At 35.0% G+C, this 25,907-nt stretch overlaps 1 protein-coding gene across 5 annotated transcripts in view; it reads left to right on the forward strand.

Moving 5' to 3' along the window:
- The window catches only part of LOC105475344 (origin recognition complex subunit 5), an 84,379-nt gene that overhangs the window by 4,795 nt on the left and 53,677 nt on the right, over nucleotides 1-25,907 (forward strand). For 3 of the 5 annotated variants that reach the window (XM_011730514.2, XM_011730515.2, XM_024790808.2), the window contains exons 3-8: nucleotides 2,310-2,531; nucleotides 3,926-4,000; nucleotides 6,449-6,560; nucleotides 13,321-13,451; nucleotides 17,500-17,548; nucleotides 17,638-17,728. In XM_011730514.2, coding sequence (XP_011728816.1) covers nucleotides 2,310-2,531; nucleotides 3,926-4,000; nucleotides 6,449-6,560; nucleotides 13,321-13,451; nucleotides 17,500-17,548; nucleotides 17,638-17,728 — 680 coding nt within the window. The remainder of the gene's footprint in view (nucleotides 1-2,309; nucleotides 2,532-3,925; nucleotides 4,001-6,448; nucleotides 6,561-13,320; nucleotides 13,452-17,499; nucleotides 17,549-17,637; nucleotides 17,729-25,907) is intronic. The other 2 variants (XM_011730516.2, XM_011730517.2) reach the window with 1 other exon arrangement.

The raw sequence follows: 25,907 nt of genomic DNA on the forward strand, positions 1-25,907 counted from the left end.
TTCAAAGCAACAGTATGTACAAAAACAGGTGGCTAGCCCACAGGCTTTGGCTTGCTAACCCTGTCCTCTAGCTCTAAGGATGTGTGTTTAGGATGGCATACTGAACTGTGTATAGTTCCTGCTCTCTTACTTTCAAGCCATGGCACATGCTGCTCCCCTACTTGGAATGGGTTTCCTGTACTCGCTCTTCCTGTTACTTGGCAGATGCTTATTTATTTTGCCAGGTTTTCTTCTACTTATATTCTACAAAGTCTTTCCTGATCCTCTAGGCTGTATCAGATGCTCCCCTGTTTTGCAGCCTTAGCACCTTGTGCTTAATTCTGTCATAATATTTAGCCCTCTCAGCTGTGATTTTGTGTTTGTGTTTCCCTGGCTTTAGATTGTGACTTTCTTGAAATTATCCCCAGCACTAAGCACACTACTTGGCACATATTAACTTGTGGATTTTAGCTTATTAACTTGTGGATTTCAGCTTTTGATCCCAAAGATCAGCTGTGCATTTTAAAAGCACATATGCCTGGGCTGTATACTAGACTTCAGAATCTGAGTGTACAAGGTCTTGGTCCAGGCATTTGTGTTTCAGAACCCGTTGAATGAAGTGCCCCCAAAATATGTGTTGAATAAAAGCAATAAAACCCAATAAGGAAGTTTTATATTTAAGGGCTGCATTCCATTTTTTTTTTTTTTTTTATCACATTGTAGTTTCTGCTGCTACTTAATCAGTGTAATATATGATTATTGTTACTACTTCTGATACAGGGACTCAGACAGGCACTTAGAATATGCTGCCTTTAAAGGTCATGGATAGCACAAATGCTGTAAGCGAGACACTATTCATAACAGAGATATTGTGGACTGTTGTTCGTAAAGAAGTGAGAGTGAAGTGAGTTAGCAAATGCTGGTGAAACTGTCCCCAAGTAAGTTTAATGTGGCTTTAGTGACACTGTTATTCAGAGAACGAAAAGCTTCCTTATTGGATACAAGTTTATAAAATCACTAAAAATAGTTACAAATTCCATTATTTGTGCCAAATGCCACAAGTTATCTTCCTCAGAATGAATCTGCTTTTGTGATCTTATTTTGAGGATAGACTGTATTTGTGAGCAAATCTCATTTGTGTCCTTATTACTTCTGGAGTTACCTCATTTTGATATTTTGATAGTTTTTTAAATGAAGGGCTAGTTGTTTGTTTGTTTGTTTTTTGAAATGGAGTCTTGCTCTGTTGCCCAGGTTGGAGTACAGTGGTATGATCACAGCTCATTGCAGCCATGAATTCCTGGGCTCAAGTGATACTCCCACCTCAGCCTCCCAAGTAGCTGGGACTTACAGACGTACTCCACCAGGCCTGTCTAATTTTTTTTATTTTTTAAAGACGGAGTCTCACTGTGTTTCCTAGGCTGATCTTGAACTCCTGGGGTCAAGTGATCCTCCCACCCCTCCTAAAGCACTGAGATTACAGGCAGGAGCAGTATGCCTAGTAAAGAGCTAGTGCTTACAGTCCTTATAGGAGGATTGCTATGGTTTCTAACTCTTAAAATTCTTTTTTTTTCTTTTGACTTAAGTTTATTCAAGGATATTATATTAAAGTTACAAGTGTGAAATTCCTATTAAGAATTTTAACATTCAAATATACTTAGATTTCTTTTTTTTAAAAAAACGAAGACAGAGTCTCGCTATATTGCCCAGGCTGGTCTTGAACTCTTGACCTCAAAGTCTTGGCATTACAGACATGAGCCACCATTCCTGGCTGATTTCTTTATAAGAATTCTTTATAGGAAAGTACAAGTTTGCTTTGAATTTCCATAAGAAAGAAATGGCAAGCTGAAAGAAATAATTGAAGAGAGTTTAATGAAGGGACAATTTTATAAAGGTTGAGGACATTTTATGGGAATCACTAAGGGATGATGGTACACCAGGGCCTTTACCACCTCTAGGCCTGAAGGGACCATAGAAAGGAGCTGTTACTGGAACCCTACAAGAGGTGTAACCTTAGAAGAGGGGCTGTCCAACTTGATCTTTGGTAAAAGAGTATCCACTGCCAAGCTAGGGCCGCTGAGGGGTCATGGTGGGAGTCAAGGAAATCAATATCCAAACTTCTGTCCCACCATTCTCCCTTAGTCTCCTGCTGGTTCTTTCTATTGGCTTCTCCATCCACAGCCAGAAAGTGAGAGAGTCTGGGTGATGTAATTCTGTAGCTGTCAGGCTCTTGGGGCATGGGGTGGGTTTGGTGGGATGTAGATTTAGAAAGGCAAATGGAGAATATCAGCAGAGCCATTATTGTGTCTGTGTGTTTTCTTCTTTTCTTACAGTGTTTTGGTTTTCGTTTTCAGCTCCCACATGTCTTTGTGAATTGCGTTGAATGCTTTACCTTGAGGCTGCTTTTGGAACAAATTTTAAACAAATTGAATCATCTTAGTTCTTCAGAGGATGGATGTTCTACTGAAATAACCTGTGAAACATTTAATGATTTTGTTCGCTTGTTTAAACAAGTAACCGCAGCTGAAAATCTCAAGGATCAGACTGTATATATTGTAAGTAATTTCATTTGATTAGATCATCTCTTATGTTGAAAATCAATAATTTATTAGATCAATTTTCATGTATTTGTTTTGAGTCTCATTATGTACAGTGCTCTGTGCCCGATGCTTTTGTATACAGAAATGTGTTAAACATATTCCTTATCCAAGGGAAGCTTCATTTAATAGAAAAGGTATGACACATACATGTGACTACATGTAGGATGTGATAAGTGATTATCACCAGATGCAAAGTATTGACTGTGTGTATCCAATACAGCTTCATGAGGTATTAGCATTTGAGACAGACCTAAATGAATCAGAGTATTCTAAGAAAAAATTGAAGTAGAGGATTTTCAGATAGAATTATATAAGTAAAGGCATGCAGCTGAAAATGGAGACCAGAGAATACCAAATAGTCTAGTTTTAGTGGGTTATAAAGTATGAAGGGAGAAAAAGAAGACTGGAAGATAGGTTGGGGCAGATCATGGAAGGTCTAGAAAACTATACTAAAGCACTTTATTTAATTTCTTAGGGAGTGGATAGAAGGTAGTGAAGACTTTAGAGCAACAAATATGCCTGATTACTCTGAAGACATGTTAAAATGATCATCTTTGGAATTGGATAAGAACTAACCAAGACTGGATAGTTTATAAAGGAAAGAGGTTAATTGGCTTACAGTTCAGGATGGCTGGGGAGGCCTCAGGAAACTTATAATCAGCAGAAAGCAAAGGGGAAGCAAGGCATCTGCTTCACAAAGTGGGAGGAAGGAGAAGCTCCTCATAAAATCATCAGATCTCATGATAACTCACTATCACAAGAACAGTATGGGGGAACCACCCCCATGATTCATTTACCTCCACCTGGTCTCTCCCTTGACACATGGGGATTATGGAGATTACAACTTAAGATGAGATTTGGATGGGGACACAAAGCCTGACCACACCATTCCACCCTTGGCCCCTCCCAAATCTCATGTCGGTTTCACATTTCAAAGCCAGTTGTGCTGGGTAATTTATAAAGAAAAGACATTTATTTCTCACAGTTCTGGAGGTTAGGAAGTCAAAGGTTGAGGTCCCCGCATCTGGCAAGGTCCTTCTTGCTGCCTCCTGTCATGATGAATGGTAGAAGTACAAGAGAGGACAAGGGTGAGAGCAAGAGGTGGCAGAAGTCCCTTTTATAACAAAGCCATTCTTTCAATAAGCCATTCCTTTGATAACAATATTAATTCATTGATGAGGACAGAGCCCTCATGACTTAATCGTCTTTTATGCAGCTCCACTTCCCAATACTGCCGCACTGGGGATTAAGTTCCAACACATGAACTTTGGGGGACATAATCAAATCATGTCATTTTGTAAAGGCTTTGTAAATGCATTTCTTCTTCTTCTTCTTTTTTTTTTTTAAAGGTTCTAGATAAAGCAGAGTATCTAAGAGATATGGAAGCAAATCTTTTGCCTGGATTTCTTAGATTACAAGAATTGGTAAGTAATGTGAGAGAGTGCTTTTTCCCCACAACTTAATCAATGGATTGTGTTGTAAAATTTTTTCATTTTGCTATTTGATAGGTGAGAATTAGTATTTTAATATAATTGTAGTTTGCATTTCTCTTATCAGTAAAGCTCAGTATTTTTTTCATAGTAAAATCAGTTAGTGATTTCATAGCATTTATTCTTCAATTATTTTAGCTTTTCCTCTCTAATTATGAAGCTACTGCTTTCTATTAAAAGTTTTTAGATGTTGCTAGAATAAATAGCAGAGGGCCAGACTTTAAAATCTCAAGGATTTTAAAATTTTCTTTGCATTTCAAAATAAGGATAATCTAAAATAAGAATAGCATGGCTATTCTGGCTCATCTGGATTTCTATCTTATAACCTCAGTGTCAGAGTTTACTTTTGTATTTCAGTTTACTCTTGTGTTGGCTTCACAAAGTACAGTAAGTCCTCACTTAACATCTCAGGAGATTCTTGGAAACTGCAACTTTAAGTGAAACAGCCTCCAACAGGTTCTTCCTTACCTTCAGCATCATTTCATTATAACATTGTTGAGGAAAAAAATTGGTTTCATTATATGTTGCGCTTAAAGTCAGTTTCTCAGAACCTATCAACAACATTAAGTGAAGGGTTACTAATTAATACTACTGTGATTGTCATGGCCCAATAAGAAAAGAACAGGGGTGGACTTACTAGGTATTTGTGTCAGGTGAAAGCCAAATAATATCACAGATAAAGCAGGGTTTTGTAATCGTTTGAATAAGGAAGATTGGTGAGAGAAATAGCTGTGGTTATTTCCAGGTGGAACCATGTTCACTGTATTCACAAAGGGAATAAAGGTTTAGTTTGAGCGAAACAGTACTGTTCAATATATTCAGTTAATATTAATTTAAATTTTATTGGTTTTATGGTTTGTATTTATAAATTTATTTTGGTTTTATAATTTTATAAGTGCTTTGAGCATAAGCAGTTTATACCTACCTAATTTTATGTTTGCATGTGTTAAAGTATTAAGTAATATTATAATAAATACTTGGGAAGAAGTGCTTAAAGCATATCTGCCTTTCAAAGTTAAATACATTATTCAAATTTGAGAATCTGCTAGAAGTTTAGAGAGGCCACTGAAATCATTGTGTGCCCAAGGCCGACTCCTGAAGTTTACTTTTAGTAATAGTTGAGGGAGGGGAGGTATAGAGAGGACAGGATAGTAAGCGTAGCTATTGGTGGCCTATTCTGGAAGTTAACCTCACACAGTCTTGCTTTTCTTGGTTTCATTAACTCTTGACATTTTATTACTGAGACTCAAGACCTGTCTTCTTTGAGTAGATGTCTCCTATTTCCTTTCCTTTTATTTGTTTGTTTCATTTGTATTTGTGGGTTTTTGCATATGTTTCCACTATTTCCTATTGCTTTGCTCTAGAACTCACCATCTGGTATCCAGAGTGCATTATTGTCTTCTTGCCTTTCCAGTATAGATCACCCTATTTTTTCCTCCTTATGCCTAGTAATGGTGGTCATACATCCCTTTACAACAATTAGGACTTTTGACCATTTTTTAGTTTCAATTATAGAAATTGTTTGAAGAAAATTAAAAGATTTAGAGTAATCTCAGCTGAACTGGGAAAGAGAATTGTTTTGACATTTCTGGAACCATGCTTGATTTTTAAAAATGTATTTCATTTAAGAGAAATCTGGCAAAAGCATTTCTCATTTTTTAATATTAAGTAATTAAGTAAAAGGAAGTTTAAAATATGATGAATATCATATATACTGAAAGTACTTATCAGATGAATAGATAAGAACATTACCAACTTAAAATCTTTCAGCTCGATAAATATCCTCTTCTTTTTAGCCTCTCAATGTATTTAAACTGATTTTATAAAATGCTTTTAGGTAATCATATTTTTATAGCAAAAACAATTCAGTAATTTGTTATCAGGATTGTGATTAGGGCATGTTATTTTACTGCTATAGAAATAAATTCAGAGATTCTTAAAAGAATCAGACCCAATGTGATGGCTAATGCCTGTAATTTCAGCACTTTGAGAGGCTGAGTCAGGAAGATCACTTGAGTCCAGGAGTTCAAGACCAGCCTGGGTAACTTACAGAGACCCTGTCTTTACAAAAGATACAGAATTTAGTCAGGTGTGGTGGCACATGTCCCAGCTACTTGAGAGATATAGGAGGATCACTTATGCCTGGGAGGTTGAGGCCACAGTGAGCTGTGATTATGCCACTGCACTCCAGCTTGGGTGTGTGACAGTTTGCAAATGGATGAACTCCTTGATTAGGTTTTCTAAATAAGGTTTATTAATATGCAAATAATTTGTTATAGGTTAGAACTTTGGGGGATTTATTTGAAAGAAAAATCCAAATGGAAATACTGCTCTGATTAAGATTTTTAAATACAAAGTTACTTTTATTTCTTTCTTTTACAGGCTGACAGAAATGTGACTGTTCTCTTTCTCAGTGAAATTGTTTGGGAAAAGTTTCGTCCAAATACTGGATGCTTTGAGCCATTTGTCTTGTATTTCCCTGATTACAGCATAGGTAAACCTTAAAACATTGTTTTGGCAAATGTTATGCAGGAGAATAGTTTTTGTTGTTTGAAAGATCAAACTAGCATATTCAAATGGAAATACTTTGATAAAGTATTTGAATATCAAATGGGAATATCAAAGTATTAAACTGTTAAGGTTTGCTGCCAATCTCAAATAAGATGTTTGTATTTCTGCACTTATAAAATTTACTTTGGAACTGTGAGAGATTATTGTATAATTACTAATTTTTTTTGGATGAGCAACTCTCATATTTGTGCTAATGTATCTTCATTTTTTTAGTCAGTACATTAAGATGTATATGTAGTGTAATTATGACATCTGTACAAATAATCAGACTAGACTTGTAAAGCATATTAAGAGTGTGTTGAAATCTTCATTTACTGTATACTTGGGTTAAATACCATGTTGCGCTTACATCTTTTGATTTTATAAATCTCATTTTCTTTACTGTAACTCATATGGTACCAATTACTAGCCCTTGTGTTTCTTATTTTCTTGGGGACTGCATTTAATCTTAAATTTCATAGATCCTGATGCTTTTGGTCTTTGAAAGAACACAGTAGCTTTTTGTGTTGCTGAATAGCTTTGTGGATTAATACTGGGCTGTCATACAGAGATGATACTTGGGATTCAGAGATTATAACTGAAGTATAAGATGGTTAGCAGTCTATAAAAAAAATAGCATTCCATGACCTTGGCCTCATTAACACTATCCCTCTGAACTAATCAGCTGTAAACATACATTAAGATTAACACATTTTTGTCTGTTTTCACCAGAACAGCAGTCAAATAACACCTTCTGTCTTAGCTAATTAGCTGAATTTTTTTTTTTAACAGCAACCCAAAATAGATGGAGTCCTTAATGTCATTGATTTCTCATCCATAAAAATCCCAAAATAAAGGGTAGGAGGAAAAGTGATAAAGGATTTTATTTAAAAAAAAAAAAAATCTGTACCTATGTCAGCACTGTTCTTCATAGTTCAGTTTTTTTATGACCCATTTTAAGTACTGAAAAACTATTTAGAATTTAAGAAAATTATTAAAAAAGTAGATTTTATACATTTCAGTCAAGTTGAATTAATAATGTAAGTAATTATAGAATTAAATTTTTAAAATTCTATAATTTAAATTTATAGATTTAAAAATTTAAAAAGTAAAGATACAAAGCAGCATAGATAGAGGGTTTGAGGACAAAAGTAAATAAAATGGTCTTAGTAATTTTAGTGAGTATAGGATAATAGATTTTTGCAAAGTGTATAATAATGGAGCCAAGTTAAATTCTGATTATTAAATTTTAGGGCCTTTTTCATATTCAGTTTTTTTTTTTTTTTTAAAGCAGAAACACTGTAGTCAGACAAAAAGCCATTCAGAAGGGGAATGTTAATAGATAAGTTGAAATTATGGTTAAGTGTGGAACCAGGGCAAAGAGATTATCTAAGTGGTTAGTGTTATCCTGTCACAATAACTTGAAACATGTCATTTTCAGGAATATGGTGTCTGATTTTAAGGACAGCTGTCCTCTTAGCAGTTATGGCTAGGAGCTCAGTTTGGAAGTCTTGTTTTCTGGTCTTTACCTCATGCAGACTACTCATCTTTTGGTGATGGATATTTTTTCTTTAGAGAGATTATAATGTACTTGATTAGGTTTTTGGTTTAGTTATTGTGTCAGTTTGGATAGATTAAGTTATGTTCTGATAACAATCTGAAATTTCAGTGATTACAGTTTCCTACTTAAGAACATTTGTACTGCTATTGTCTTACATTTTACTTCTATATTTATTATAAACCGTGTAATACTATATTATAAACCTCAACTATTATTATAAACCTCAGATGTTAAATATTATTTTGGCTTTAAAAAAGTAACAGGACAAGAAAGAAAATAACTTTTATTGTTTATCCTGCTGGGGATTTGTTGAGTTCTTAAGTCTGTGGGTGTATAGTTTCATCAGCTTTGGAAAAATTTCGGACAGTATTTCTTCAAATATTTTGTCTGCCCCCTCACCTTTTCTTCTCTATCTTTTTTGTGTGGAATTGCATTGTAATTGCATAATTGCATTATGTTAGAGCACTTTATATTGTTCTACTGAAAGTCTGTTTATTTAAATTTGAAATCTTTGTGTGTGTGTGTGTGTGTGTGTGTGTGTGTGTGTGTGTGTGTGTGTTTTATTTGGGTTTTTTTTTGTTTGTATGTCTTTCAGGTCACTGGCTTTTTTTTTTTTTTTTTTTTTTTTTTTTTTTAACAAGTGTCTAGTGGGCAGCCAATCTCATCCTGTAGAATTTTCATTACTAATCTCATTATGCTTTTGTTTTCATTTATATCCTTGAGCATATGAGCATATTTATAACAGTTGTTTTAATTTTCTTGTTTACTAATTCAATTACCTCTTTTGTTTCAGGTTTATTCCCTCCAACTAATTTTTCTCCATCTTGGGTATCCGTTATGCTTCTTCATGTGTCTAGTAGTTTTTTATTGAATTATAGACATTGTGTTTTTTATTGTGTTTTGGACTTTTTTCTCATTAGCATATTTAATTACTTACAGATACAGTTGACTCTTTTAAGGCTATTTTTAAACTTTTTTTGGAGAGATGATCCAGAGTAGCCATTATACCAGGGCTAATTTTAGCTCTACTTCTAAGACATAGTTTTTCTGGAATCTCTACTGAATGCCCTGTGTGTTTAGCATGGTCTCTGCCTTCTGACTAGTGGCAACATGAAAAATTCACAGCCCTGTGTGAATTCTGGGAATTGACATATAGCTCTCCAATGATTGTTTTTTCCCTAAAAATTGTTCTTGCATGGCTTTATAGGGTTTTACCCTATGCATACACAGATTGGTATTAAGCTAAGACTTGAGGGGAACCCCTGTACAGATTTCTGGAGCTCTTTTTTGGCACAGCTTCCTCGCCTCAGATACGCTGCCCTGCAAATTATAGCTATCTCAGCTCTCTCGGCTCTGGTCTCTGTCTCCTCAACTCATTAGGATAAATGAGCTCCTTTTGGAAGTCTCCTTGCACCACAGTCTTAAAATTACCTCTTGTTAGAAAGCTTGGCTGATGGTAGGACTCACCTTATTTGTTTACCTTTTCTAAGGTATTATGGTCCGTTACTGCCATTTGTTTGATATTTGAAAATAGTTGTTTTCCATAGTATGTCCAGTTTTTAATTGATTATTAGAGGAGGGTATTTCTGGATGCTCCTACTCCCTCACAACTGGAAGCAGAAGTCTCTCTGCAACTTAGGAGGGGCTTTTCTTTGCACATTAGCCTATACTTGGATAGTGAAATTTTAAGACCCAAGGAGACCAACCAGTGGGTTTCTCCTACCCTTTATTTACTACCCAATGATATGCTGTTTTCAGCTTTCTGATATAGATGGGATTTTTTTTTCATGAATTTGAATAGTCCTAGACTGTTAGAGCTGGCATGACTTGCTTATTATAGAGTTATACTCTGAGAGTTTTGTCTGCAGTCTATAAACAAGTTGCTAGGTTACTTTTACAGCAACACAGTGAGGATTCCGATTCTTATAAGACTTTCATCAGGGCTGAAATGGGCCAGTGATAACGTCTAATCAACTTTCTTATGGGATACAGAGGGCTACGTATAAGGAATACCCAGATAGAGATGTTCAGGGGGTACTTAGAAATGCAATCTGAGCTGGAGACTCAACTGTTTTCCAAATTTTCTTACCCATTCATTTATAGAAGTTTTTTCTTGTTTTTTGTTGTTGTTGTTTTTCCCCGCTTGTTCATCTCTGTGATCATTTATCTCTTCCCTCCATCTCTCTTTTCTTACATCCATCCAGTTATTTGGTAGGTTTTATAGGTAGATATCTTTGTTTCTAAGTTTTTTGGTACCTTTTAGAAATTTTCAGTATATTAGCTATTTCCCCATGCCTAGTTTAAAAAACTTAGTGACATTATATTTAAAGTTTGCTGTTAGAATGTAAAAGTGCATAGACTCCAAAGGGAAGTTTTTCTTTTCTTTTTATTTTTTCAGCAGTTTTGAAATAAAAAAGCAAATTCAGTAACAGTGTCTCATCTAGTATCCTTTCGGGATAATATTCTAAGTATAAAACTAGGCTTTGAAGTTTTTTTTGTCAACTTCTGTGTTTAAATATTCCTTAATAGAGCTATTTCTAAACTTCTGTTTATAAATTTTCAGATCGTTTATATATATTTTTTGATCTTGTACCTGTGTCTAATTGATTCGCAGGCGCAAAAGTGATTAAAATCAATGGTAAATGGCCTTACTAAAAATACTAACTTACTGGGAACCTTTAACAAAAGGAAATTCACATGATTAGAATATCCTGGAAGAGTTTTTACCTGTAATTTTTGCAAAAAACTTGAGCCTTCTGAACTAGGTTTAAAGTTCTAGTCATACGCAAAGAGCTCTTAACTAAGAAGTCTAAGGAGACCATTGCACCAAGAAGTCAGAGGATCTTACGATAAGGAATGAATGTCTAATTGATTCTTGTATTATGACTGGGAAATTTTGAATAATATATGGTTGTTTCTCTTTAAATTTTACTGTGTTTCTAAAATATGATTATTTCCAGCAGGGTTAAGTATAAGGTTAGGACTCTTAACGTGATATTTTATAAAGAGCCTGAGATATAACAGAAGTAGAGTAAAGATATCAAAGTTGTAGGGAGAAAACATGTTTTATAAAAGGGGGAATAACAAAGTAAGGACTAGGATCAGGTGATGATTATTGTAAAAAAATTAATTATTTTCATTTTACAAAACATGAGCATTTTCTAGTTTGTTGGCAGTTTATGTACTATACCCTTTTTTTTCCTAGTTGATTTACTTAATAGGAAGAAAAACTAGAATCTACAGTATTTTTTCCCTTGTTACTGATTTTGCCAGTCATAAGGTTCTTGAGATTTTCTTTAGCTGTCGTTGTTTTCTATTTGTCTTAATATTTAATAATTTTTTTTTAGTCAGTTTCAAAATTTCAATTACATTTTCAGAATTATTTTTACTCAAAACACTTCTGACACCAAATGTGTGGGGTATTTTTGTTCACCCAACAACAAATTCTTCAGTTCTCTAGATATCAAGTGGGTGTCCTAAAATTCAATTCACTTCTGACACTAACTACCAGAAGTTAGTACAGACCTCACAAGTTAAGGACTTAGTCCTACAAGAATATTAGCACTTCAGACACCAGTCTAAGTCCCAGGTTTCTACCTGTACTCCTGAAAACTGGTTATAAATTGGGGTTTCACATGACCCCCTCTTCAGGTTTGAATGAGGTAGATATCTTTGTGTTTTTTTGCTAGAAAAATTTGCTAGAATGGCTCACCAAACTCAAGAAAACAACTTTACTTATTCCGTTTATTGTAAAGGATACAAATGAACAGCCAGATGAACAGATACACAGGATAAGGACCAGTGGGGTCCCAAGCGTAGGAGCTTCTGTCCCTGTGGGGCTGGGGTGTGCTACCCTCTCAGCATGCGGATATATTTACTATCCTGGAAACTCTCAGAACCTCATCATTTAGGATTTTTTATGGAGGTGCCATTATATAGTCATGATTTGATTAAATCGTTGGTCGTTGGTCGTGGATTCGATCTTTAGCCCTTCTCCTTTTCCCAAGGACAGGAGGTGGGGCCTTGATATGGTTTGGCTTTGTGTCCCCACCCAGTCTCATCTTGAATTATAATCCCATAATCCCCACATGTCATGGAGGGACCTGGTGGAAGGTAATTGAATCATGGGGCGGTTCCTCCATGCTGTTCTCAACACGCTGAGTTCTCATGAGTGCTGTTGGTTGTATAAGTGTCTGGCATTTCCCCTGCTGGCACTCATTCTCTCTCCTACTGCACTGTTAAGAGTGCCTTCCACCATGATTATAAGTTTCCTGAGGCCTCCCTAGCCATGCAGAACTGTGAGTCAATTAAACCTCTTTTCTTTATAAATTACCCAGTCATGGGTATTTCTTCACAGCAGTGTATGTGAGAATACAGGCCTCTAATCACTTGGTTGGTTCCTCTGACAACCAGTCCCCATCCTGAAGCTATCTAGGGGCCCACTGTATTAGTCCATTCTCACACTGCTATAAACATACCTGAGACTGGGTAATTTATAAATTTATAAAGAAAAGAGGTTTAATACACTCACAGTCTGTGCACTGTACAGGCTTCTGCTTCTGGGGAGGCCTCAGGAAACTTGCAGTCATGTTGGAAGGTGAAAGGGAAGCAAACACATCTTCACAAAGTCAGCAGGAGAGAGAGCCTGAAGGGGGAATTGCTGCACACTTTGAAACAACCAGATCTCATGAGAACTCTATCTCAAGAACAGCGAGGGGGAAGTCTGCTCCGTGAATCAGTCACCTCCTACCAGGCCCCTCCTCCAACACTGAAAATTTCAAATGAGATATGGGTGGGGACACAGAGCCAAACCATATCACCCATCAAGAAACACCTCATTAGTATAAATCAAGGTATGTTTTAAAAGGGCTTCTTATGAGTAACAAAAGATACTCCTCTTATCCTTCTCATTCAGGAAATTATGAGGGCTTTTAGAAGCTCTGTGCCAGGAACCGGGGTGAAGATCAAATACATATTTTTTATTATATCACAAATCACACTTTTCTAATCTTGTAATAGTTTTATTATTTCTTGATTATTGCTGGGTTTGGGTTTTTTTTAAATACCTTTGTTATAAAATGCTTGAAGATATGATTAGGGTACTGTGTTAATTATTACAAGTTATTTTGTGTCCTGTGAACAGGCAACCTTCAAAAGATCCTGTCCCATGATCATCCTCCAGAGTATTCAGCTGATTTCTATGCTGCCTACATTAACATTCTTCTTGGAGTTTTCTACACTGTTTGTCGAGATTTGAAAGAGCTCAGACATCTGGTAAATGAATATTTTGCTTGTGTATATATATATGTGTGTGTGTGTGTGTGTATAAATATATGTGTATATATATCTTTCAATATTTTCCATGTAGAAATGGTGTGAGATAGGTTAGAAACTGAAATTTTATTCTGGAAATTTGCATATGGCCTCTTGAGGCTAACATACCGTAAGAAGGTAGATGTTTGTGGGTTAGTACAAACTTTGCTTGTTCTGATCAGAAAAATGTCATTCTCAGATCTTCTCACTCTTCCTTGTTTTTTCTCTAATTACAGAAAATGCAGAACTCCATTAAAATCAAAATGAGGAATAACAGAAAAGAGATGTAAAAATTTGAGCAGTTTTACAACTCTGTTAATATTTTGTAACATTTTGTTCAAGTTTTATGTATGCAGTGATTGAGGTCTAGAATCTAGATGGATTTGAGTATGGTCAGAAGCTTTCATTGCAGGTCTTTCATTAACCACTGACCCTGAGCTGGTAATCTTTGTATAGATGGTTCTTTTTAATTTTTTTTTTTTTAAACAATTAGAATAGCTGTTTATATATCTTAGACAGTTTGGAAAATGTTGATGTTGAATTTTTCTTTGACCTTTTTTGTTTAATTGTGGGGATGGGAAAGGAAGGAGACAAGAATTTCTAGTTTCCCTTTTAGAAATCCTTAATTAATAATTAAGATCTTAGCTCCATTTAACAGAAAATAGTAATATATCTGAGGCTGGAAAACAGTCACTTTCAAAGTAACAGATTCTATGTCTCTTAGCACATTTTCTTCACTTTGTTCTTTTTCTCTTTCTGCCCTGAAAAGTGTTACTTAGTTTCAGTGTGTGTTTGAGACAGAACATAGAAGGCAACTATTTAAAATTACGCTCACATTTAGTATGTTTTTGAAAGTTTCAGATTTCAGGGCTCCTCTGATTTGCATGTAGATTTCAGACATCTTCTCAGTTAGGAAAAAACAAAACTGTTTTTCCAGTTCCAGTTTATCACTGACATTCCTCTAGAGGTTGAATGTCTTGGGATCCCTGGCTTCTGAGGGAAATGGTAACACAAGAGACAGAGAGGAGAGGGTCAGGAAAACGCACCTGGGTGAGATGGACTTAGGAGCAAATAATCCTCCTCTGTCTTTACTGGAAAGTAACTTGCAGTTACCACTGTTTAGCACTCGAATCCTGTGGGAATCTGTGCTGGCAGCCATTTCAAAGTAGATTATAAAGTATAAGAAGAAAAAATTTAGGGAAAATATCTATGGGAAAATAAAATGTAAAGAGAGAAATATATATTTAAATATAGTATTTTTAAAAGTTCTTTGGGTTTCACTGAGGAATGATTTTATTTAGGGTAAGGTTACAGCTTTCTTAAAAATCATATTCATAAATGTGAAGTATGGTTTAAGTCTTATACTACTATTGGTAATAATAAATACAGAAAAGGATCCTTAAACATTAGAGAAAAATAGCACAGTGTTCTTAGTTTTCTCTATATATAGAACACAGAAAAATAAAGTTACTCATTTTCCTTTTTTCTTCAGATATATAGTGTTGTTTGTGTTTGTCTCAAAGTTTGTAAGTGGCATATTTCTTGAAAGTTTATTAAATCGCCTGAAAAATATTCTTTTCAGGGATCTTTTCTAGAAAGATGCTTTATGAACTGATATTTCTGTATTTCTTAGAGGCTAGTTCTATAGGTAGCTTAAGATAGGAGAAAATAAAGTACTACTTTGATACTCATTTAGGTTTGTTTTCTCTGACAAACCTTATGATACTGCCTTTTTAACTGTTATTCATAAATTCTTAAACATATTTTAGTGTTTTAGTGTTTCAACCAAAAAGAAAATCAATACAGTTGCCCCTTAGTATACTTGGGGGATTGGTTCCAGGACCAGTCCCATGTATATCAAAATCTGAGCACACTCAAACCCTGCAATCAACTCTGCAGAACCTGAGTATACAAAAGTTAGCCCTCCATACACATGGGTTTTGCATTCCCTGAATACTATGTTTTTGATCTGTGTTTGTGATCTGCACTTGGTTGAAAAAAAAAATCTGTGGACAAGTGGACCTTCACAGTTCAAACCTATGTTGTTCAAGGGTCAATTGTTTGATAAGCCAAATTGTGTACCAGTAGCTGTTAACATTATGACACTTTAGTGTTATTAAACTATGCTTAGATCTGAAAATCTAAAATGACGGTAAGGAAGTTTGGCTGAAGCGAATAATGTCTTCTTGATTCTTCTTCTCTACACTTAATATTAACCAAATTTGGAAGATTTTTCTACTTTAAATAATTGTTTTTTATGAAGTAGAATAGGAAGAAATTAATGATTTGGTTCGTAGTTTTCTGTTATCTACTTCTATAGTTACACATTTATATATATCTTTTTTCTATGCCTCATTGAATTATTTTGATATGAAATACTTGGGAACAAACATATATATATATATATATATTTTTTTTTAAATAAATGGAAGCAGTATGTTTTTAACCAGTTTGCTTAAACTACTGTTCAGTAGAATTCCAATGTTGATTCATAGAAAACTAATAAGTAGTTCTAATTAGTTAATTAGTACTCCTCAAACTTTAGAATACATAGAATTTCTAGAGAGATCGTTAAACATAGATTCCTGGGTCTCATCCTCAGAGATTCTGATTTGGTAGGCCTGAGATGATGCCAAGAACTTAGATTTATAACAATCTCAGGTAGTGCTGCCAATCCAAATACTTTGAGTCATATGAAACTCGATGATGTTTAATTGATGAGAATGTTCAGACGTTAGAAAATAACAGTTAATTATTTGGGCTTGAGGTTTTTCATTATATGTTTTATGGTTCTGTATGACATAAATATAACCTAAAAGTACAAATTATGCTTTGTTACTGTAGGGAAGTTCATATTTTTACCCTGCAGTTTTGGTAATTTGAATCTATAAAACAAACTAATAATAGATTCATGGGAAAAAAGGCATACAAATTTATTTTTTAATTTTAATTTAATTTTATATTGAGTTCCAGGATACATGTGCAGGACGTGCAGGTTTGTTACATAGGTAAAATGTGTGCCATGGTGGTTTGCTGCACCTATCAACCCCTCACCTAGGTATGAAGTCCTGCATACATTAGCTATTGCATACAAATTTATTAATATGCATATGGGCACAGGAGCCTTACACAAAATATGACACTCAAAAGGTGGGGGGCAGAAAGGGGGGCCAACTGATTCAAATTTTTATACCATCCTGAGGCTGCAGAAAGAAAATGGGCTTGGAGCATGGCATAACAGGTTATTGGAGGGAGAGGAGGAAAGACGTGGTTAGGGAAGGCACTCTTGTTGTGCAAATGAAACCTCATAGGTAGCAACTTCCAGAAAGAATAGATGGTAGCCTGTGCTAAGTTTCTCTGTCAGACCTTCAAAGGTGTCAGACCCTCAAATCTCTTTCTTGAGAGTTAGTCTTTCCTAGATCCAAGGTGGGAGATGATCAGAGAAAGCCTGCTTGCATCTGCTGTTTTCTTATTTCCTCTACAGATGCAAATCTCCCTCACAAAAAGCAGCTTTTCAGGGCTATTCTTGTGCTTGCAACCCTTCTGATTAGCCGTATCAAAATATACCAAAGAAGTGTATTTTTGGTGAGACACTCTATTCTCCTAATTTTGTATACAGAGGCAGAATTTAGCCAATTAAAGAATATTTTGTGTTGTGCTATCATTATTGGTATTTTTGCTGTTTTGTTATAGTAATAAGCTACAGTTACATTTTTTTTAAGAAAGAATCAGGGTCTTGCCATGTTGTCCAGGCTGGAGTGCAATGGCTGTTTACAGGTGCAGTCACAGCACACTACAGTCTTGATCTCCTGGGCTCAAGTGATCCCCCTGCCTCAGCCTGAGTAACTGGGATTACAGGCGCATGCCACTACATATAATTACATTTGACTTGAGCAAATGTGTTTAAGTAAGATTTCTTGAATATTAATTCAGATTTTACTTGAAAAATAAATGTCTAATTGTGATGAATCAGTGCTTTTCTCTTCCCTTTTTTTTTCTTTACTTACAGGCAGTACTTAATTTTCCTAAATATTGTGAACCTGTGGTTAAAGGAGAAGGTAACTGTGTAATTTTACTCATTAATATTTATTTTGAGAAAGGTTTTTACAAGATATAAATTACTGAAATTTTCTTCCCTTTGGGATAGCAAGTGAACGTGATACTCGCAAACTGTGGAGAAATATTGAACCTCATTTGAAGAAAGCCATGCAGACTGTTTATCTCAGGGAAGTATCAAGGTAATTTTCTATTTAGTATGCATACTATTTTTTATATCTTATTGAGGATATATACTCTCTCAGCTGAAATAACAGAGAGAGGGACTCTAAAAGAAAACCATACCTGTTTGAGAATTGGCATTGCAATGGGAAAGCACATGCTGTAGTAAACTCTGCATCTTCAGGGAGGTAAAGGAAGACAAGGTTTTTAAAGGAAGAATGAAGTGAATTACATAATTGTTTTGAGATAATTATTCTTCACTACAAGGATCTGTTTCAGTTCAGAGCTGGACAGGCAGTTGCTGGGCAGATGTCCTCATGGAGGTATTTTTTTGTGTAAGATTGCATTAGCCTTTACACAAGGTTATGTTTTTTTTCTGTCTTTTGTAATAGTTCGTTTTATCAGGCATTCTGCGTGAGGAGCCTTCGTGGCCTTTCTTGGCCCTGTTTGTCAGGATTTTTAACACGTGACTCCATTTTGATTCTGACAACTTTTACTTTTTCCCCTTTTAATCAAGATTTTTCTCCAAAAGCATTGCTCATCAGTCATCCTGTATTTAGGTTTTTATTGTCCCTTGGTGCCAGAACGGACCTGTCCTGGGTTGTTGTCTGGTCACTTGTTGAAGGGAGTGAATGGTGGCTAGGAGTCAGTGTCAGAACCCTTTTAGCCACAAGGGAGGTTTGAAGGGAGTGGCTAAGTCTACCTAGAGTCCGTTGTTAAGTTTAATTTTGTCTGTTCCATAGGTGTTGGCTGTCATTGCAAAGTGCTTGGGCCAGCGTTGTTCTGTTAGAAGTTGTACTTCTGTAGAAATTGTTTTCTGAGACAGAGTTTCACTCTGTCGCCTAGGCTGGAGTGTAATGGCGCAATCTTGGCTTACTGCAACCCCCGCCTCCCGGGTTCAAGCAAGTCTCCTGTCTCAGCCTCTTGAGTAGCTGGGATTACAGGCTTGCACCACCATGCCTTACTAATTTTTGTATTTTTAGTAGAGACGGGGTTTCACCATGTTGGCCAGGCTGATCTCAAACTCCTGACCTCAGGTGATCCACCTGCCTCGGCCTCCCAAAGTGCTGGCGTTACAGACGTGAGCCACCGCACTTGGCCACTGCAGAAATTTGATGGGCAACAAGTACAAAGTTTACAAAAGAAAATACAAAGTAAAATGTATAGTAATATGACAATCCTAGTTTGTATAGTGCTTTTGAGCTGTGAACCTCGGCTTAAAGGGAACCTACTGAGTAAATCAGATGACCACAGGGAGTTACATGAGACTTCTAACTATGTGGCCTCTTTTCTTATTTGGTTTATGTAGGTCTCAGCTTTCCCAGAGGAATTTATTCAGGTACAGCTTGTGGTATTAGCAGTAACACAGACATTTCCTTATGTAACCAATAGATACAGATCAGTTTTATCATCTAGTATCATATGACTGAGTTGAAATAAAGCAGAGTGAGCTACAATTATATGAGGGATATTGCCCAAGTTGCCCACTAGATGGACTAAAGAATCTTTTAGGTCAGGTTCCGTCAACTTACCAGCAGTAGCTACTGATTGTGAAATTTCAATTATACCATTATCAAGTGAAAATGGTAGGCATTAAGAGGAGTAAGAGTCTCATTATGATGTGGAGTCTTGTTCTAATATCTTCGAAAAAACTGTTTCCACCATGAAACTGTCAACTTCTTATTCTGCTTTGTAGTTTGACTGTCTCTGATTATGGCATTTAGTGGTTTGTTGACCCTTCTGTGTGGTCCACACATCAGGTACAAGGTTTGTTCCTTAAAATTCATCTAGCTTCAATGTATAAGGCTTCAGGAACAGAGTAGTTCCCCTTTTTAGAAATTTTATAGAAGAAAGTTGGATTGGGGGATCCTAGAAGAATTTAGAATCTAGTCTAGGCTACAGGTTGATTATAAAAACTCAAATACGATGCATAAAGCTACAAACTAATAACAGGTGCATTATAGGTTTTTTTTTTTAAGAAACATAACCTTTTCTCTCTATGTTGATCACATAGGTATCTCAGATTTTAAAACCTCTTGAGTCTAGGAAGTCAAACCAAGGTCGACTTAAGATTTTATTTAATATCTACAATCTTTAGGTTCTTGGGCTTGCCAGGAAGTGGCATTTTTTACTCACTCACTGTAAGACTGGGAATCCTTGAAACCAGGCAATTCTGTGCACATTTTCTAATGTGATATGACAGTCAAAGTCTTGGTAATATAACCAGTGTTTCCAATTACATCCTGTTATAAAGAGAGAGCAAATTCTTATTGAACTTAGTAAATAAACATATTTTCAAGGAGAAAAAAAAGTCCCCATGAATAGTTTTTGAATTTTAGAGGGATGAAATAGGGAGAAAAAGCAGATGCTTCATCTTGGTTCACAAAATATACTTTACTAAATTGCTAATTAGCAGTTTCCTAAAACTATACAGGTAGCTTAAGAGAGAAAATTTTCTCAAATCTGGAAAACAAAAACAAAAAACTGATAAAGTTTCAAATAAAAATCATAAAAACATCCTCATCAGTTATTCAGTCTCATGTAATTAATTTTTGTTCTGTTTGATCTTGATTAGCAGTTTCATGAACCCATCATTTCTTCATTAGAGTTCCCATAGATTTTTATTTAGTCCATTGATCTTTAAGTTACTAGAAACTTGTATTTAAGAGTACTTGTTAGAATCTTTTTTTATGAATCTGATTGCAAATGATTTTAGATAAAAATCAGAACAATAACTGTAGGCTGACAGAAACTTAAAATAGCCATGGTTAAAAATTTGATGAAAGTTTACCATAATCAGAAATTGACAGGGAAATTTGATTATTTTTTGCAGCATACATATAATCACCACAATTATGACTTGATGATACATTAGATCTCTAAGTTTTATATAATTTTAGAACACTGAATTAATCACATACCTATAAATATAACTAAAAGAAGATCCAGTATTACTTATCATTTGGCAATGCTTCTTACACAATTTACAAAATAAATTTAATCATTTAATATCTTTACAATGTGGCTTTCCAGGGGCCTAGCTAGAAAATCCAAAAGTTAGTTCTAGGTCAAAAATGTTTAAGTTAGAATTTTGATACTGGGGAGGTCTATCAAAGATGCGAAAAGGTTTAAAACACCTGGTCAAAACAGGATCACAGGTCACTGTAAAATAGTAGTCATTCATTTAACCAGAATGATAATCAAAGGACTTCAAAAGCAATATAGAAAGTTACCTGGATTTAAAAAACATTAACCCTTTCAAAGCTATTTTCCTAAGTAATAAAAAATAAAAAGCTAGTAAGAACACAGAAAGTTATCTTCATAAAATGCAAAATATTTGTTTCTTGGGCCAGTTACCAAAAAAGTAGAGAAAAACCTCTTGCAATGTGATTGCTTCTCCTTATGGGAAGCCCATTTAGATAACCTGGAAGTTGAATCCAGCAAAAACAGTATTTGAATGTAATCAGACACAGGAAGAATGTGTGGTCAAGGTTATGAGAACACACCATGAGTGTAAACAAGAAAACTAGTACCTTGAGCAGGGAAATACATGGCTTTTAGTAACAGCATGGGAACTTTCCTGGTTACATGGAATAATTCAGACACATTCAGAAAAGCCAATTGTACAGAATCAAGTTATACTGGAGGAAAACATTGCTTTTGTAGGCCATGAAGACAAATATTTTAGAATTAAGACTGTAACAGCAGAGTTATAATCAGAGGAAAAAAGTTACAGGAGCTGATGAAAAAGTTAAAGGAGAGCGTTATCACCTCAGTCAAGATTAAAGGTGTACTTTTTCAAGGGGAGAAAGAGTTGAAAGCAGTGATGTATGCAGTAAGATGCAGCAAACATTAAACTTCTGAGATATAAATCTGAGGAGCTTTAAGAGGAAAACTCTACCTCAAGAAATGAAATTACCATCCTAAGTGAAGAAGACAGCTTTACAAATGTGAAACTAGAAAATTAAGTGAAGACTGTGAAACAGGAAAAAAAAATTTTTTTTTCTAATGTAGTGGACCAAATTTTTAGTTTTGTATTGAGGATTGAGGGATATATTTATCTCAAACTTTAATCTTTGGAAAGACTTACAAATAATTCCCTTCTAATTACAGCCAACTTGATCATACGCAAATTTGTTTAATAAATCTACCCATCACAAACCTTATAATGATTTACATAAACTGTCCATGACATGCTTAGATCTTTAGTTATTTTCTTATACTTTTAAATAACTACATTTAGGACAAAATATTTACCACACAAAATTATTTCTCAAATTTATCCTTTTTTTTGACTGGGTGTGATGCTTCACACGTGTAATTCCAGCACTTTGGGAGGCCAAGGCAGGAGAATTGCTTGAGCATGGGAGTTCAAGACCAGCCTGGGCAACATGGTGAGACCCTGTCTCTTAAAAAAAAAAAAAAATTCACTTTTCTTTTTAACCTTCTTTTACCTAAAATACATATTTATACCCTTAACTTTACACATCTGTGTCTCCTACTTACTGGTTCCTTTCTATCATGTTTCTATTTTCTTAAATTTACATTTTAAAATAACCTTAAATAACCTTCAGAATTTAGACAAAATTATTCTTTTTTCTCAATAAGGAACACTTTTTTTTGGCTTTTTAAGAATTCTCATTACAAACACATCTTACGTTTTGGGATACACTTTGTGTACAGAATTATATATGTTAATTAGAATTGTTAAGGTAACTTTTAGTAACCTTATTAATAAATGGTGCTAGGAAATCTGGCTAGCTATATGCAGAAAAACAGAAACTAGACCCCTTCATACACCTTATACAAAAATTAAGATGAAGTGAAGACTTAAATGTAAAACCCAAAACCATAGGCAATACCATTCAGACATAGGCGTGGGCAAAAGAAGAAAACCTAGGCAATACCATTCAGGACATAGGTGTGGGCAGAGACTTCATGACTAAAACACCAAAAGCAATTGCAACAAAAGCCAAAATTGACAAATAGGATCTAATCAAACTTAATAGCTTCTACACAGTAAGAGAAACTATCATCAGAATGAACAAGCAACCTACGGAATGGGAGAAAATGTTTGCAAGCTACCCCTCTGGCCAAGGTCTAATACCAGAATCCACAAGGAACTTTAACAAACTTACAAGAAAAAAACAACCACATCAAAAAGTGGGCGAAGGATATGAACAGACACTTCTCAAAAGAAGACATTTATGTGGCTAACAAACATATGAAAAAAGCCAATGGCACATGTGTACCTACGTAACAAACCTGCACGTTCTGCACATTTATCCTAGAACATAAAGTAAAATTTTAAAAAATAATTCTCATTAAAAACATATCCTATTTTGGGGGGTATACTTTGTGTAGAGAATTATATATGTTTATTAGAATTGTTAAGGTTACTTTTAGTAACCTCAGTTTCTAGTAAAAACCTAGGAAGCAAGAAACTTTGTCACATATCAGTTTTTTATAGATGAGAACAATTTTATAATTTTATAAATATGTGTCTATATAACCTTTTATGTGTAGTGATAATCCCAAATATAGTCCTTTTATAGACATTAAGAAGCCAAGAGCAAACTTATGTTTAGTAATTTATATTTCAGTATTTTATCTTATTTGGAAGCGATTCAGACATTTAATGAGTGTTATTTAATTCAACTATTTATAAATGTTTATGCCACCTACATTCATCTAATTTATTTATTTTTAACAATTATAAGTAGATTTCTTATGAAAACTGAGGCATTAGCCAAGGCTAGTCATTAGTTCAAGCTATTTCCATGTTAATCATTTTTATAGGCTATGAATATCAGGTATTCACCTAAGTGAGAACCTTAAAGTTAAAGTTGTGGGTATTTTGCTGATTACTTTGGAGATACAGCTGTTTTTATTAAACCAACAATATTAAATTAGTCTTATTTATCAAAGAGTTACACAAACAAAGATTGTTCTGTTTTTAGGCTGAGTTTATAGTTTTGTACTTTTGTGTCAAACCCTTACACCTTATTAAAACCTCTTGTCTAGTGGAGACAAATATAAAACTACCTGGCCCATAAATTCTGGCAAAAATTTATGCTGACAGTTCTGAAGACATTTCTATTTTTATTTTATCAACAAGTTTAAAACCAGCTTGCTTATTTATTTTTATATTTTAAAAAGTATTGAACTACTGTACATAAAAAATAAAATCCTAAGCTCCCTAACCAACTAAATGGACTCCTGGGCGAAGGGGACCCCACAGAAACCTGAAAAACTCTATTCCTGGCCTTGAGGGAAAGGGAGGCTAGACACATCCATTATAGCCCCTCCCTTTTGGAGCTTAGGCACAACTGACCATCATTAACATTAAAGCAGAGAGATCCTAAGAGTGACAAAACAGACTCTGTGTAAATAAGAAACTAAATTCCAACTGGACTCTGATACAGAATCACATGACAGACAGCAGACAATAAAGGAAATCAAAGTATTTTACCCCAAAATATTTCTTTGACTTATTTTGAAATGGCCCTGTAAAGCCTTTAATGCAGCCAGGCTTTCCCTTTCTATGCCTTTCCTAGATAACTAGCTTATTTATTAAAGGTTCATTTAAGTCACATGTCATTTGGTTTAATTACTGTATATTTTAACAGTTTTCATTATTATTTAAGCCAATCTGAATAGAACTCCCTAAGGGATTTCTGGACAACTGTGCCAGATTTTACCATGTAGACACAACATAAAACACTACACGTGTATACACGTATAAACACAAACACATATACACACCAGTTTGTAAAAAGATAGTTGGATCCAAACTATATTTCTGATAAAAGTGGGACCTGTTCTCATGACTAAACTGTATTTGTCCCAGTAGGCAATCTTACGAAGACTGGACCAACATTTTGGATAAAGCAGTTTCCATAGCAGTTTGATTTTTAAAAACACTTCTTTTTATCTTTTTTTCAGTTTCAGATGAGTTTAGTGTTACACATTCCAATGTTTTTATTTTTTAGATAGGACTAACTGAATTATATAAGAAAAAAATCTCCAAGTATCCTAGAATTAGTAACAAGTCTGTCTTTTGTTTATTGGTCTCATTTGCTTGACTAGTTGGTGCAGATGGGGAAGTGTTTTAGCGGGGTGTTTTGGTTGGTTTGTTTCAGCTTTTTCTAGTCCCTGCGTGACAGACGAAGCCATTTTTATGCCAGATAGAGAAATGTTATATTATTGCTCTGAGCTCAAGATTTTGACCTCTTTGATCTGAGAGACTGACTCTTATAAACATTTGTCTCTTTTCTTTTAGAACTATCAACTCTTTAATTAACTGTTCCGTCACTCAAAGCAATTGTTAGTAAGGCAAACCTAAATTTACATTTCCAGAAAATGTCTAGGTTGTCAGTTGCCATGGAGCTGATGTAATTTGTAAAACAATAATTTGAAAGCACTCTAAAACTTTTTCCCCTTTTGTTTCTATCCTGGCTTGAATGCCATAGCAGCAAGTTTATCTCAATACCAGCAGAAAAAGTTATTAGATTCAAAGTAGGCAGGAAAAAAACAGAGAAGTAGAGAAATTAGAATGCTCTGCATATTTTAATTCTTTCGTTGGTTACAGTTTTTTAAATAAGTTTAAATAGTTCAAATAATGGCTATTGTGCTCCAAATTTTCCTTGATGTCGTGGCAAATCCATTTGGGCCTGCAGCAACCTCAATTCTTTTCTTCCCAGAAGAAAGAATTCTACCAAGAAACATAAGGCAGAAGGAGAGACTGAGGCAAGTTTTAGAGCAGGAGTGCAAGTTTATTATATAGCTTTAGAGCAGGAACAAAAGGAAGTACACTTGTAAGAAAGCCAAGCAGGCGACTTGAAAGATAAGTGCCCCATTGACCTTTGACTTAGAGTTTTACATGTTGGCTTACTTCTGGGTTCCTGCAACCCTTCTCTAATTCTTCCCTTGTGATGGGCTGTCCATGTGCGCAGTGGCCTGCTAGCCCTTGGGAGGTGAGCATGTGCAGTGTGTTTACTGGCCTTGTACACATGCTCACTGGAGGTGTTCTTCCCTTACCAGTGGAATGTCCCTGGAAGGTCGTATAGTAGTTAAACGCCTCTATTTTGCCTCGTACTGCACATACCTGAGCTTACCTACACAACTCCTGAGATCTTATTGGAAAGCCTCTGATCACCAGTTTCAGGTGTTTCTATCTATTGGGAGACTGCCTTTGCA

Source organism: Macaca nemestrina, chromosome 4 (genome assembly GCF_043159975.1).
Source record: "Macaca nemestrina isolate mMacNem1 chromosome 4, mMacNem.hap1, whole genome shotgun sequence".
Lineage (NCBI taxonomy): Eukaryota > Metazoa > Chordata > Mammalia > Primates > Cercopithecidae > Macaca > Macaca nemestrina.